Source organism: Rhinatrema bivittatum, chromosome 1 (assembly GCF_901001135.1).
Source record: "Rhinatrema bivittatum chromosome 1, aRhiBiv1.1, whole genome shotgun sequence".
NCBI classification, from domain to species: domain Eukaryota; kingdom Metazoa; phylum Chordata; class Amphibia; order Gymnophiona; family Rhinatrematidae; genus Rhinatrema; species Rhinatrema bivittatum.
In genome coordinates this window covers 756343476-756358985 of record NC_042615.1, presented here as the reverse complement: position 1 = coordinate 756358985, position 15510 = coordinate 756343476, and the positions used below count along the sequence as shown (strand labels likewise).

Here is a 15510-nt window from a genome sequence, read left to right as displayed (position 1 = left end):
CGATCAGTGATTGCCGCAGTGCACGAGGGAGAATTTCTCGCTTCACTGGATCTCTCGGAAGCATACTTGCACATTCCCATCCTGCCGGCTCACCGGTGGTATCTTTGCTTCAAGGTTCTCGGTCAACACTTTCAGTTCAAGGCGCTTCCCTTCGGTTTGGCGACCGCACCTCGGACCTTCACAAAGATCATGGTAGTGGTGGTGGCGGCCCTCCGCAAGGAGGGTATCCTAGTACATCCGTACCTAGACGACTGGCTGATTCGAGCAAAGTCCTTCTCACATGGTCAGACCTCAGTGGCCAGAGTAGTACAATCCCTACGCTCTCTGGGCTGGGTGGTGAACCTTCCAAAGAGTTTCCTTGTGCCCTCGCAACACCTGGATTTCTTAGGAGCGAGCTTTGATACCCGGCGGGGTATGGTGTTCCTGCGCCAGGACAAGGCGCAAGCCCTGAGGGAGCACGTGTCTCGGTTTTTGGCTTTGGAAGAACCAACCGCCTGGAATTATCTGCAGCTCCTGGGAGTAATGGCCTCTACCATCGACATGGTACCCTGGGCGTTTGCACACCTGCGTCCACTGCAAGCGTCCCTGCTATCCTGTTGGAAACCAGTCTCCCAGGAGTATCAGGTGATCCTGCCGCTTCCACCATTAGCCAGGAAAAGCCTGGATTGGTGGCTTGTCCCCTCGCATCTGGCTCGGGGAGTCTCGCTCGAGGTTCCCAATTGGGTGGTGGTGACCACCGATGCCAGCCTCGCGGGATGGGGCGCCATCTGCGAAAGAAGCGCCACGCAGGGGACTTGGATGCCAGAGGAGGCAAAGTGGCCGATCAATCGCCTGGAAACGAGAGCCATGCGTTTCGCTCTTCAGCGTTTTCTTCCCCTGGTGCGACACAGAGAGGTGAGGATTCTCTCGGATAACGCCACCACCGTGGCCTACATCAATCGTCAAGAGGGGACAAGAAGCAAGCATGTCTCCCTCGAGTCAACTCCCCTGATGGAGTGGGCGGAGAGCAATCTCGTCCGGATAGCGGCCTCTCACATCGCCGGGGTGGACAACGTTCAGGCGGACTTCCTGAGTCGTCAACAGCTAGACCCCGGCGAGTGGGCTCTCTCCGAGGCAATGCATCTCATCGTCCGTCGTTGGGGGACTCCACGCCTCGATCTCATGGCGACCTTTCTCAACACCAAGGCTCCACGCTTCTTCAGCCACAGAAGAGAGCGCGGCGCGGAGGGGGTAGATGCCCTCGCCCTTCCGTGGCCGTCGGATCAACTGCTCTATGTGTTTCCTCCTTGGCCTCTGGTCGGCAAGGTTCTCCGCAGGTTGGAACTTCATCGAGGGACTGTAATTCTCGTAGCCCCGGAATGGCCCCGTCGGCCATGGTTCACAGATCTACTTCAGATGATGGTGGACGGCCCACTTCACCTGTCCCATCTTCCTCATCTTCTGCGTCAGGGGCCGGTATTTTTCGAGCAGGCAGAACTCTTCTGTCTTGCGGCCTGGCTTTTGAACGGCGCCGTCTCCGCCACAGAGGCTACCCGGAGACAGTGATCTCAACGATGCTTCGTTCCCGCAAGCCTTCGACCTCCGTCGCTTACGTTCGAGTTTGGAAGGTCTTCGAAGCCTGGTGCTCCGACCGCGGGGTCCAAACCATGGAGGCGACTGTCCCGCTGATCCTTCATTTCCTACAGGATGGTCTGGATAAGGGTCTCGCCTATAATTCGCTCCTGGTTCAGGTGGCGGCCTTGAATGTCTTGGTACAGAAGGACTGCTCTCTACCCCTTCAGCCGGATATCGCACGTTTTCTGAAGGGTGCCAAACACCTATTCATGGAATAAATGTCTAACATACATTTCTATGATTTCAATTTGAATTTGCTAATTATAAATCAATATTCTTTTTTTATTAATAGAATGGGAAACAAATTAAAAGATGTAGTGTATTAAGGCTCAGCAGACTTAGGCCTAGATTTATAAAAATGCAATAATTTTTGCATGAATAACATCCACGATAAGGAAAAGAGGTGTGGCTATGATAATTTTAGAGCTACTGCACCACATGTTATCTTAGCATAGGTAGTTTATTGTGATGTTAAAGTTTTTCACACCCCATTACTTGCAAGGTGCTGACTGACAGACCGATACAGAAAGAAACACGGGAGAGCGGGCGAGTGCTATTACCCCTTACTGAATAAGGGGTAAAGCTAGCGCGTCAAAAATGCACGTCCAACCGCGGGTTAACAGTGCACTCTGCCGGAGCGCACTGTACTGTATCGGCCTGTGAGTGAGAGAAAGAGAGAGAGAGAGAGAGAGACAGAGAAAGCCTTTTTATAAGGCTTTCAGAGTTGTCAACTATTTATATCACTATAGGAGGACCTGCTTGAAACTCGAGATAAGGATTTGGTGGTGGTCTAGGATTTTGAGGCCAGTTTTACTTGCAGAGTGAGATGTACAAACAGCACAGTAGACCTCAGTGAAGATCTGACGTGATTTGGAGTGAGGAAAGTCAGACTAAACGAGATTACTTCAATGTTCTCTCGCCCTAGCTTGAAAGTACCCTGGTAGAGAGTCCATCCTCGAGTTTCTAGCTGGCCCTCCTATAGCAGTATAAATAGTTGACTACTAAGTGTACCACCCCAGAGACTCTCTCTCTCTTTCTCCCACCCCCCCCCCCCCCCCATGTCCAAAAATGTCCGAAACAGAATTTGTGATAGTTATCGCAAATTGCGTTACGGGCATATCGCACAGCTTAACATCAGAAAAAAAGGTGTAGTTATTTCCGATGTTAAACATGTGTGACAGTGTGCATTACACCATCGCATGCTGCGATAATGCACCTCATTTTCATTGATCCTGCCCAAACTCTCCCCAATCCTGCCCCTTTGAATACATTTGTAAAATTTGCATTTGTGCCACGCGCTGCAATAGCTATCGCGCTTTATGACATTATCGCCATAACGCATTTTGATAAATGACCCTGTTAGGTTGGAGCCTGGGTCAGCAGGGCTTGGTAATGGGTATGCTGCGGGGCTGGCCCAATAAAGGGTATTTTAATGGACGTACTAAGATAAGTTTCCATGGTACATACAATTCACCCATTAGCATACAAATAATAAAATCAAATGGGGCCAGATATTCAAATTTCATTTTTTTAATGCTGTGGAACTAAGGTGGCAGACTTCTGTAATGTCAATAGGTTTTTACTTACGGGTGGCACTGGCCAACACTGATAGTGACAATTCCACCAAAAAGATCCAGGTACCGGCGACCCTCTGAATCAAACAGCCATTGCATGTAGCCTTGGTGAATCAGCAGCGGCTTCTTGTAGTATGTTTTTAATGCCGGTGAAAGATACTGCTTACGGATCTGCCGCACCTGCTCATAAGGAATAGACTGAAGGACAGAGAGATAATGTGAGTTTTTTTCCATCACGAGACCAAAAAGCGTTTCAAATTTATTTATTTAAAAAAAAAATGTATATCTGGGCAGGTAACATGTTTTCAATTTCACAGAGCCTCTGGATACCTTAGGAATGGGAAGGCTGTTTCAGGGCTCTTCAGATTTGTGCTGGTAAGGGAGTGCTGCACAAGGAACTGAATGGCACCTCATGTGGGTATGTTTGCAAATGAACTGTCTCCCTGTATATAATTTGCTAGGTTTGTATGTTGATCATTCTTTCAGTCATGCTCAAAATATTATATTTTGATCTGCCTTTTCAGAGCATTAAATGATTGCTTTTGTTTCCTCACAGTGTATTTTCATTATCCCACCTATAATTGTCCCTTTGGAATCCTAATTAAAGAAGAAATACAACTAAAATGTATTTTGCCTTCTACTTGTTTCCCGTAAATGCACACATATATAGGTATATAAATCATGCTTCCGGACATTGTTCAGCATCCCTGCGGTTAAAAGTATGTGTACTGCTATTTTTGCCCCTGCAACCAGCAGGATAACTTTCAAACAACTCTGCCGCATATATACATGTATATGGCTATGTGGAGATCTACAATAGTATTTTATAAACCACACATATCAGATATGTGCATATTATACAATACATGTTTTTCTACCTTCCCCAACATATGTGTGTATGTATGCTTATGTGCAAACACATGCAATGCATTGAAAGTGAGAAATTAAATGCATTGAATGCATGTATTTTCCTACCAATTTAAAAAATATATACATGTATATTTTATGCACGAACAAAACTAAGACTTTCTCAGGTAAAAGCTGATTTATATGTGGAAGTTTGTATTAGGGATGTGCCTTTGTTTAAAACAAAACGAAATGAACCACGAAATGAAAGAAAAAATGCCATAAATGTTATTTTTTTAGTTTTATATTAGTGCGCACTAACTGGACTTAGTAAGCACTAACCACAAAATTAGGGGAACACAAAAAAACCCCAATGAACCACTTAATAAATGAAATCAAGCCAAAAATGACATGAAATTAAAATGACATGAAAAAAAAAATTGTGCATTCCTAGTTGATATATTTTCAAACATATGGGGCAGATTTTCAAAGGGTTACTGCCCCAAGCTCCCCCTGCGCGCGCTGAGCCTATCTTGCATAGGCTCAGCGGCACGCGCAAGCCCCGGGACGCGCGTATGTCCCGGGGCTTCGAATAAGGGGCTGGCCGGAAACGTGTCCAGAGGCGTGTTAGAGGTCCAGGGGTGGTCCGTGGGCAGGGCCGGAGGCATGACGGCAGTCCGGGGGCAGGGCCGAGTGCTCCGGCACAATGGCCTGTGTCGGGGCAGGGAGTCGGTGGCTCCGGCACCACGGCCTGTGCCGGGGCAGGGAGCCGGTGGCGCTCGCAAGTTACGCCTGCCAGAGGCAGGCATAACTCCACGAAATAAGGTAGGGGGGGATTTAGTTAGGGATGGGGGGTGGATTAGATAGAGGAAGGGAGGGAAAGGTGTGGGGGATAAAAAAAAAAGTTCCCTCCAAGGCCGCTCCGATTTCGAAGCGGCCTCGGAGGGAACGGAGGCAGGCTGCTCTGCTCGGCGCACGCAGGTTGCAAAATTGTGCACCCCCCTGCGCGCACCGACCCTGGATTTTATAACATGCGCGCAGCAGCGCGCACATGTTATAAAATCGGGCATAGATTTGTTCGCGCCGTATTGCGCGAACAAATCTGCGCCCTCGCGTAAGTTTAAAGATTTGCCCCTATGTGCGTAATTGAAATTACCAGTTTTACAATTGCTCTACCAGTTTGCCCACTCTTGCTCTAGGCCATCGAGATCCTCCTGGTTCTTCAGCCTGAACTCCCTCCAGTTCACCCAGACCTCCCACTCAGCCAATAGTACAAAATAAACAGGTTTGATATCAATTATGCAAGATAATTAGCAGGTGTAAAATTAAATAAGTACATTGCCAAATGTACATGTGTAAGTCTTTTATAAAATAGCTACTTATGTGTGCATCTGTTGGCCCGCCCTGGAACGACCCAGACCACCCCTTATTTTGCACGATGTACATGTGAAATCTAAAGTACACTTGTATGTTCAATGTTTATAAAATAGCGATTACAGGCTACTTACGTGTGTATATGTTAATTTTTACAAGCGTCACTCTTTGAAAATTCACCCCAGAATGCTCATTATTTATCCAAAGTGGAGAAAAGTCGTGTCCCAGGTGGTGGGGGAAGGTTGGGGGAGTGGCTATAGGCACACATTATATTTTGCCCCTATCATTGTTGAAAGGCCCTTACACTAGTAATGTGGAACAAAGTCTTTGTATAGCGCATATGCTTAGTTTTGATTTGAATGAAATGAGGGCCAGAGAGGGTTCCAAAGGGAAATATTCTGATAAAGTGGTGGAACTGCTCAAAGGTCTGTCACTATATCAAAGGCACAAATAATAATTATTCTATTATACTCTGTAATTAAGCTGCATTGTATTGTAAGTAAGATGTGCTTTTACTTCAATATTTTCATTCAAAAATGGATCTTTCCAACAAGACGAATTGATAACCTACCATTATTAAAATAAGAAAGACGGAAATTAAGGACATTGTATTAATTTAAAAAAATACAGGATAAAATAATAATTCCAGAGAAAGACTGTCAAAAAACAGAAAATGAACAGTAAAGGTCAATCAAAACTTTCCTTCCACTGCAAAAACTATGGATGCCTTCGCCATCTACACATTAAGAGGGCTTCTCTATGGAGGTGCTAATTAGCAATGAGTGGGATTAGGGATAGAGGTTTGCAAGCTAAAACATGTGGTTGGGCAATCTAAATTAAGATCAAACCAAAATGTCCGGCCCCACCCTCAGCACCCAATCGTATTGTTTAGCACATTGATAGTCACAGCCTAAAGCTGATATTGATAATATTGTAGGTAATTTTCAAAGGAGTTACGTGTGTAAATGTAACATACTATCATAGCAATTTTCAAAAGCCCACGTGCACAATTAGAGGTAGATTTTCAAAGCCGAGCGTATGCATCAATTAGGGGATGTGCACAAAAGTTGGGCTTGTGCGTGCTCACCTAATTTTAAAAGCCGCCCAGATGCGTGCACATCTCAAAAGTTTTTAAAAAGGGGTGGGGCATGGGTGTGGTCTGGGCGAGGCATGGGCGTTTCATGGCATGGCCGAGAGATGTCCATGTAAATACCTACCTGCCTGGGTGCATGCCCAGATCCCCTGCTGCGTAAGTTTATTTCTGCTATGGAGGAGATGTCAGTTTAAAAAGAAAAAAGTCGAAGCACTTTGGGTCACCAGTTTTGGTCGTGCCCCAAGATTAGGTTATTTTGGGGAAAAGTACATACTTATCTTCAACAGAAATGTGCCCTCCACTTTGCGTTTCATATTAATGTTTTTCTTTGGGATGACAATCGAGGCATATTTTTTTGCTAAAACGACTACGAGGTGGTGGTTTCGACTAGTGATCCTGTTAGCTAAGAAATGTATTTTGCAAAAGTGGTTAACCATAGATCCTCCGACTCTAACGCAACTACGCAATATTATTCACCAGACCTGTCTACTGGATAAATATACAGCCAAAGTGGAATGGTTTCGCCCCTGTACACACTTTGTGAATCGCTGGGAGACATACCTTAGTTCCGTCGCTCCTTCAGTACGAAGTTTACTTCTAAATGATTTACCCATCCGTTAAAAAGTGAAGGTGTATGTGTACAAATATCTTTTTCTGTTGCAGTCCTAGTTTACTTGATTTCCTTGTTATTTAGGACCGATGTCCGGGGGGGGGAAACGGGGTACTGTTTAGTTGTAGGTTTTGTTCTGGAATCTTTCTTACACTGTTTCTCCGGCTTAAAGGAGTATGGCTGGACAATGGCATTTGTGGAAAAGTTTTCTATTTCTGGAACACATGTATGAAACTGAAAATGGACATAAGAAAATGTGACCATTGCTATTGTACTGTTGACATTGTCTGTTACTATTGTCACTATTATAAAAATAAAAGAAAAAAAGAGCCATTTCTCAGGGGTTTAAAGGGTATGGGGTAACTGGGGGGGAGTGCAGACTATCAAACCGAGGGGGTTTGGAGGACCTAGCTGTTAACTGGGCAAACTGGTGGATGAACTGGTGAAACTGGCAATGGGATGGATGCGCGCCCCTTTTAAAAATCCATGGCTCACACAGTAGAAGCGAGATTTATGGGCATAGGCATCTGCCCACTTAAAATTGGATGCACATGTACATGAGGTCTGGCTGTTTTAAAATGTGCATGCATATATGTGTGCAAGTTATAAAATGACCACATATCTGGGTGCGTGCCAATGCACTCATGCCAAAGTGCCCCCGTGTGCTGGTTTGAGAGCTACAATCCTGAAGTGCACTTATGCTTGTAAAATCTATGGACAATTCAACAGCATATACTGTAGCAATTTTCAAAACCTATTATACATGTAAAGTGAAAATCACACGTGAAACCCAGTTTTAAGCATGTACATTGTTTTGAAAATTACATCCTATGCAGGTAAATCATTTTGAAAATTACCCCCTTTGTGTTTGCTGGGAGTCTAATTTTTTTGACAAGAAATATGTTAAAATTAGTAGTTGATATTCAAATATGTCAACTTCAAAAGTCTAAATTCATCCTTGTAATTAAAAATTGGTTAGAAACTCATTTGTCAAGTTTGTATTATATTTAATGTGATCTCAATTGTAGTGTGACAGAGTTTACAGAAAAGGGACCCAGAACACTTTAAAGTACCGGCTCTAGACATCTGGTCCGGTCCACCTTAAAACACAACCTAGCCAAGGATTGTGGTCTTAGGGCATTGCCCTGCAGCTGGGGATAAGAAGTCAGGCTCAGAGGAATCAGAGAGGCCCCAGGGTGGACAAGGAAGCGAAAGATGTACAAGAGTTGTTTGTGTTTAATCCTGATAAGGACTGCTGAGGTAAGCAGCCTTTCTCTTCTGTTTTGTTTGTGTACATAATAAAGGTTCTTGCAGAATCCACCAGAGTCTAGCTCCTTAATCCTCCTGCACTTTTCAAACCTGACCACTCACAAGTTGTTACATGCAGATGAACATAATGTTTTCTTGAATTCTGCATGTTAAATAAAAAGTTTTTAAAAAAAATCAGAAACTCTCATATGTACATCCCAGATCAGTGATGATAAACCCAATCCTTGAGTGCAGCAAACAGAGATGGTTTTCAGGCTTCTCAGTATGAATATGCTGAAGATATATATATATGTACCTTTGGTACAAGCACCAGATTAGTTTGCGCAAGTTGGCTCTCTTGAGAACCAGACCTAAGTATTTGTGGCACTTGAGTTGACTACCCCTGTCCTAGATACAATCGTACCTCGTATGGCTGTGGTGAAAAATCACAAGGAGGCATGTTTGGTTGTACTGGAGAAGCCTTTTCACTTGTCGCCTGCCAAAGGCCACCTATATTGAAACAGGAATTGGGGTTGTTACAAAATGCGCAACAAAGTCTATATTTATTTATTTGCGTTTGGAACCACATAGGATAGCAAAGCTGTATTTCCTGTTGCACATAAGTAAAAGAAGCAAAAGCTGTAACAAAGATCTGCATACTGCCTTAAAACTATCTATCTATCTCTCCATTGGATTTTTGTTTTGTTTAGCCCAGTAGTTTCAGTAGTCAGGTCAAAGACAGGAGGGGTATGGAAACTCAACTGCTGTCTTACCCTTTGAAAAGAACTTGCCTTCTCTGTGGATAATTTAATGACGTTCATTTTCATGGTGGTCAGTCTTGTCTGGTGTCTTAACCAGCTCTCTGTTTCCAAGCTCATACTGTCTATCTTGCAGGGGGAGGGAGGGGATTTTCTGGGGACACTACACTTGAAGCAATGTGCCCCTTTTAGGATCAGGGGCTGGTGGTGTGCATTCCAGCAGTTAGTAATGCATGTATATCGCCACTGCCAGTAGCATATGCAGTTTTCCAGCTGTAGGAACGCACATTATTGACACGAACGTAAATCATGTTTGCCACAGGGTACTAATGCACGTTAACAATGCACATTAAGACGCATTTTTAATGTGCTTTAGTAAATAGGCCCCTTAGTTAAACACCTAGGGGTCAATATTCAGCCACTGAGTGGCTAGTTAACTTAAATGGGATATTCAGTGGTGCGGCTGCACCACTGAATATGCCCAGCTAAGTAAAAGTTAACCGGATAGACATCTCTTAGCTGGGCATATTCAGCGGTGCAGCAGATATGTCTAGCCAGCTAACTTTAGATCTGCCCTAAGGCGCGTTTCCTACCCAGAATGCCTACCTCCCGCCTTAGGAACACCCTCGACTTATCCGGCTTCTAATTAGCCAGAAATGTCTTTTAAATATGCAGATAATACATTTAAATGGATAACTTTCCCATTATCCATCTAAATGGCTTTTGAATATTTACCCCCTAGAGCTTTAGAAAAGTGGCCTCTTAGGGATTACTGGGAGCAATTACACAAACAAAAACAGAAATTTCACACTCAGTTATCAGCATTCCTGACCAACTTAACTTAAATAGCTCCATCGGAAGAGTCTGAGGGAGAATTATCAGAAACTCATAATTTAAATATGTTCAGTCTGTTGCATGTTTTTCCTTTGTATTTTGTGATGCTTTCTTATTTCTCTGTCTGTTGCAATCCCCCACCTCCCTTAGATGGTGGACTAACTTTTTTGCTTTATGTTTTCCATTAAACTGATGTCTTTGTTTATTATGCTTAGGAAGTAGACTATTTCTTTTTGAGCATGGCTGCATTTGGCGGTCTGAGGGCTAATCCCATGAACCACTGCCTCACCTTTCGGGCAGGGCCCCCAGACTCATCAACAAGCCACCAGTAGGGTTGCCAACTGGCTTCAGATTTTCAGGACAGATTGATCCAGTTTTACCCCATTGCATGCTGGGACTTGTTCTGATTTTCCTATTGCATTCCCTAAGAAAAACAAGACTATAAGTACCTGTATGCAGGGGAATAAAACCAGGACCAGATCAACCTGTCCTGAAAATCTGGGGCCAATTGGCAACTCTAGCCACCAGCATTCTTCACAGCAAAGCACTGCTCCTCTTCACAGTGACATGCCACTGGCTCACTTCGCGGCAGGACACTGCCAACCTCCTCCTGCCATGCTCCTCTTTAGGTACACATGCACCCGACACTGTTAAACTTAAAGAGCCCATGGTGGGAAAAGCCCCGTGGCACTCCCTGATGATCTCACTCAGTCAGGCCTATAAAAGGTCCTCTTTATCTCTCTGATTTCCTCAGCAATAGGTCCCCCTATTCCAGAAGCAGAACATGTTGCTCCAACATCCTTGTCTTCAATCCTTCCTCATTGCCCGCCTGTTCTTCTCCCTGCTTTCCTGCCCTGCCTATCTGTCCCTCCCTTCCTTTTGTACGGGTTTAACCTCGGCCTGATTCTGGATATGCTTGAGCACTGCCTGCCACTGACCTCCATCTGCTTCAACCCAGCTACCCTAAGAAGACCGCCTTTGCCATCAGCAGAGGCCCCCACCCAAGACTTGCCGGCTCCGGCATCCAAAGGCTCAACCCATGGGGAACAATGGCTGGTATAGGTGAAGCTCCAACTGGGCCTCTCCATCATCTGGGTCTGTCTGCCTCCTGCCTCTGCCCAAGGATCCACTAGTACATTAGAGCAGTTATGCTATGAATAGTATAAAGGATACACATCTTGGCAAACTTTGTTTTGTCAGGTGGCCACACCTGCTTCCAGGTCAAGCCCCACCTACTGACCCCCTCTCAGCCAATCAGCATTCACTTTGGGTTAAGCCCCACCCCTTTTCCCACCATAGCCCCATGCCTTTGTTGACATCCATCATAGCTCTGCCCACTCTGGTCCTTTTTGATGATGTCACTTCCAGTCACGCCTTCCCTGTCTGGTCCTTGTAGAGGGTGCAGAGCGGAACTGGAAATATGTTTTTCAAGATGGTGGCAGGTGCCTGGAGACAGGAAATGACGCACATCCAAGATGGCGGCTATTGTGGTGAGACCAGAATGGACCAGAAATGACATCATGACCGCGCATGCATAATAAAACCAAAACAAAACACGCTTGAATCATACTGTTGTGAACCATGCTGCAGGCAGCCATCTTGGAATGACCTCACATCCCATGACATCATCCCTATGCATGCTCAGAACTTTTGTTTACAAGGAGAGATCATGGAGGGCATTCATGTTGGAAGGAATAAGCATACTCAGTAAGCAGCTGCGGTGGAGGAAGAGAGGGGTTTGTAAGGGTAGTCAATAGCAATCATTAAAATCCTTCTATTTTTTTCTGTCAAACTGAACCCTTAACTAAAAATAGCAAATCCTTTTGTTTTCTTTCTGCCACAAAGCATACATTTCTTTACAGTGTTTTCTTTTTTGTTTTTATTAAACACATTAGAGTTTGCGAAAAAGAGAGAAAAGTCACAGGTTGTAAAATTCATCTCAGTAGAGAATTTCTGTAGCAGAGAGAAAAGCGGCTATTCCCACCCACCCCCACCCTCACTGCTATGTGTAGCAGCGAGATAAAGAAACTACTCCCAAACACATCACCCCTTTCCACTGCATACGCTGCAGTTAGCACAGACAGCATTTGAGAAAACAAAAGTGAAAATCATTTTTTTTTTTTTTTTATAGCTGAGAGGTGAATCCTTGCCTCTATTTTTTTTTTTAAATGTTTGAAACTAAAAAAGACAGACCCCAGCCAAGATTATAGTTTTTGAATAGTTGTATAATATTAAAAAAATGAGTAGAAATCAGAATTTTATTTTGTTTTGTAAAAGCAAGCCAGCAAAAGAGATGAAACCAGCACACTGCACAAGCAGACTGAGATAAAAAATATATATTGTTTTTCAAGCAAAGTAAGAGAAATGTTTTAATTAACTATGATAAAAGAAAAGAGACCATGCACTCAAACATACAGGGGCAAGCAGCCATCATGGAATGTGCGAGGAATCTTGGGAAAAACAAATGCATCCTGGGAAGTTACCATGGAAGCCACCACATGCCCCCCTGCTTTTCGCCATCTAGAGGGCAGAAGCAGTACTGTACCCGCACAACCTCACAACCCCCTGCTTTAGGAAAAACCATAACAAGGCCCCCCTGCTTTTCTTCATCCAGAGGCCATAAGCAGTACTGCATCCTCCACAAGGAAATCCACCACAAGACCCCCCTGATTTTCGCCATCCAGAGGCCAGAAGAAGTACTGCATCCCTCACAACTGTACATCACCCCCTCCACCCTCCCGCCTCCATTTATTTATTTAGTTTGTTTTATTTTAGGGTTTAAACATAAACATAAGCAAACATGTAAAAATAAAGGGAGGTATGTGACGTTACAGCACATTTTAGCCAAGGTTTTTGGAAAGCAGAGATGTACAAGAAGTTGTTAATAAAACTGTAGGCAAAGCAAGATTCCGCAGTCCTCCGTTTTTTCCAAACATACATAAAATGTTTCTTTTTTTAAGAAATGAAAGAATTTAAAAAACTAAAATTAAGTTAAAACATGGTTAGACAGGCCAGTGCTGTTTCATACTGTAAGTAAGATTGCAATGTGCGCAGATATTTCTTCCATCTTAGTTAAGGACAGTGATGTTACTATGTTATAACCTTTTTATCTTTGTTTCTCTGGATTATGTCATAAAGGTGATATGAGTACCAACTTGTCAGGCTATATTGTGACCAGGGAACAATAACAGACCCCAACCAAAATCCAAGATATGTTGAAAGAAAATTATTTTAAAGATTTTAAAGTCTGGTCTCTAGCTAAAATTGTGATAGCTCAGATAACGAGCATTAGATTTCCACTCTAAAGACCCTGGTTCAATCCTGGGCTATAACAGCAATTCTTTTTTTTTTGTAAAGCAGCTGGGTATTTTTACAAATAGTTAACATGCATAGAGAGTAAAATTTTCACAAAACTACAAAGTAATCATCCTAGACAGTGGTGTTGGAATGGATAGAAATAGAGCCAATAAGTCTGAACATGTCCGGACTGAGTAAGGTGGAGCAAGACAGAGGCACGCCAACACAGCATGCGTAGGAAAAGATGACACGTGGCAGTGGCCATATAAGCCAAATTCTTGGCATGTTTTTTTTTTTTAAAAAGACTATATCATAGCCCCGTTGAACAAATCCCCTGAAAGACAAGCGATAGAAAGAGGGGGACAGCCCCCAGTTCTCAAGGAAGGACATAAGCCCCACTATTTTCTTAAGAGACCTCGATGCGATGTCAGAAGGGTACCCGGCTGTAATGCTTGATTCTCAGGAGAGCATTACCATCACCAAAGAGGAGCTGGTCTATGCAGAGGTAGATGAGATGCGGCTGGCGCAAAAATTGTTCGAGTGCCAAGTAATAATGATAAAACTGAGAAACACACGAAAGAAAGAAAGAGGGGGGAAACGTACATCATTCTCAAGGAGGGGCAAACCCTCTGCAACATTCTTAGGGACCTCATCCATCAAGCGGAGATGGAAAGGCAACCTGCTGTAGAAATTTTGATGGAATATCTGGAGAGCATTACCGGTGCCAAAGGAGAATACGAAGAAGGAGCGACTGATGCAGAGATAGACGAGATGCCATTGATGCAAAAGTTGTTTGATTCCCTAGAAATGAATGATAACGAAGAGGATAGAGAAAATGCAGATCCAGTGATGGACATAGATAAAGGCAACAGCGGTATAGATTGTACGGACAAGGAACTGTACCATGCAGTGGCAGATGTCGTGATGATGGATTACTTTAACAGACTAGAAGAAGAAGATTGTTCAGCCATGATAGCAGAGGTAAGAGTTTGTTTTTAATTTTTGGAGGTGTTATGACAGAAAGAGAACTAGTTTTTAGAATGGCTTTCTCAATCTTGTAAACATTTTATGATATAGCTCACCCATGGAACTTTGCTGACCGGAGAGAACGAAGAGGTGAGAGATCTGACAGCGATCAAAGTGTCCTGCATGTGCTGTTTTTGTACTTGCAACAATGATGAACCAGAAGATGTGAAAGGTAAATGTAGAGATCACAAATGGGTTTTGAGACCAGAGGTTGTGGGAGACATGTTATGGAGGTATGAACTAGGGCTTTGTAAACAAACCTGCATACAACGTCTTTACCATAAAAAAGTATTCAGTTTGCTCATATGATCAATGGTACAGTGCATTATAAAGAAATATTGGCAAGGGGTCCTACGCAACAACTGCAAGGCATGTATTTTGGAAACACTGGGGCAGAATTTTCATGAGTGTCTTAAATGGTGCTGGCATGTGGAAAGGCAGAAATTAAGAAGCATTTGCGATAGACTGTGTCTCAAGCGTGTCATAAGCGCATTGGTGTTGGCAGGGTATAAGATGGAGATACTGGGGCTTTATAATGAGGATGTAGATATTGTGATGCTGTACAACCTGACCAGTTAGAAGCAGCCTGGATATAGAAAAACAGAGGCAGGCAGTACCAAATATATACACCAGAGGGCCTATGTCAGCCTAGTACCAAACAAACTGGGAGGAAGGCTAATTAGCCTCTCCCAGACAAAACAAAGAAACCATTCAGTGCATCCCCTGCATCCCGCAGGAGTGTAAAAAAAAAAAGACTGAAAATAAAGTCACAGCTGTTATCATGACTGGAGCTCACGAGCTCTGAGTAAGAGGAGTGGGGAAGGATAAGGAAATCTCACCACTGCTTAGATGTTGTTCACTCCAGGGACCACCTGCATGAGGCAGTGGCCGACTGCAAGGTCTGGGAAGAGGGATGGGGAGGGGGGATGGGGTGCCGTAACCCAGGCAGGGGGGCTATCGGGTTGCTCCCAGTTGCTCACATAGGACCCCCAAGGCTCATGACCAGTATTGGGGCGGGAGCGCCTCACTCTTCCCGTGCACGCGCTCCCGAAGGAGGGCGTGCACCACTGCCCCAAAAGAAATCCCTATACTGCCTACAGCTGGAATTCCAGGGAAGGCGGAGGTCCAGGGGTCACTTTACACAGTCCGTCGTTACAAGCCCACTTCCAGACAAACTCTTGAATACTGTCCGCTACTACCGCTTGGTCGAATTCCGCTAGTAGCCTGGCTTTCAAA

General features: G+C 44.2%; 1 protein-coding gene across 3 annotated transcripts in view; it reads right to left on the bottom strand.

Annotated features, from left to right (window-relative positions):
• The window catches only part of AGXT2 (alanine--glyoxylate aminotransferase 2), a 145236-nt gene that overhangs the window by 99461 nt on the left and 30265 nt on the right, over positions 1–15510 (bottom strand). For all 3 annotated transcript variants that reach the window (XM_029578964.1, XM_029578973.1, XM_029578982.1), the window contains exons 2-3: positions 8784–8869; positions 3202–3386 (exon numbers count right to left, since the gene is read on the bottom strand). In XM_029578964.1, the coding sequence (XP_029434824.1) occupies positions 3202–3386; positions 8784–8869 (271 nt within the window). The remainder of the gene's footprint in view (positions 1–3201; positions 3387–8783; positions 8870–15510) is intronic.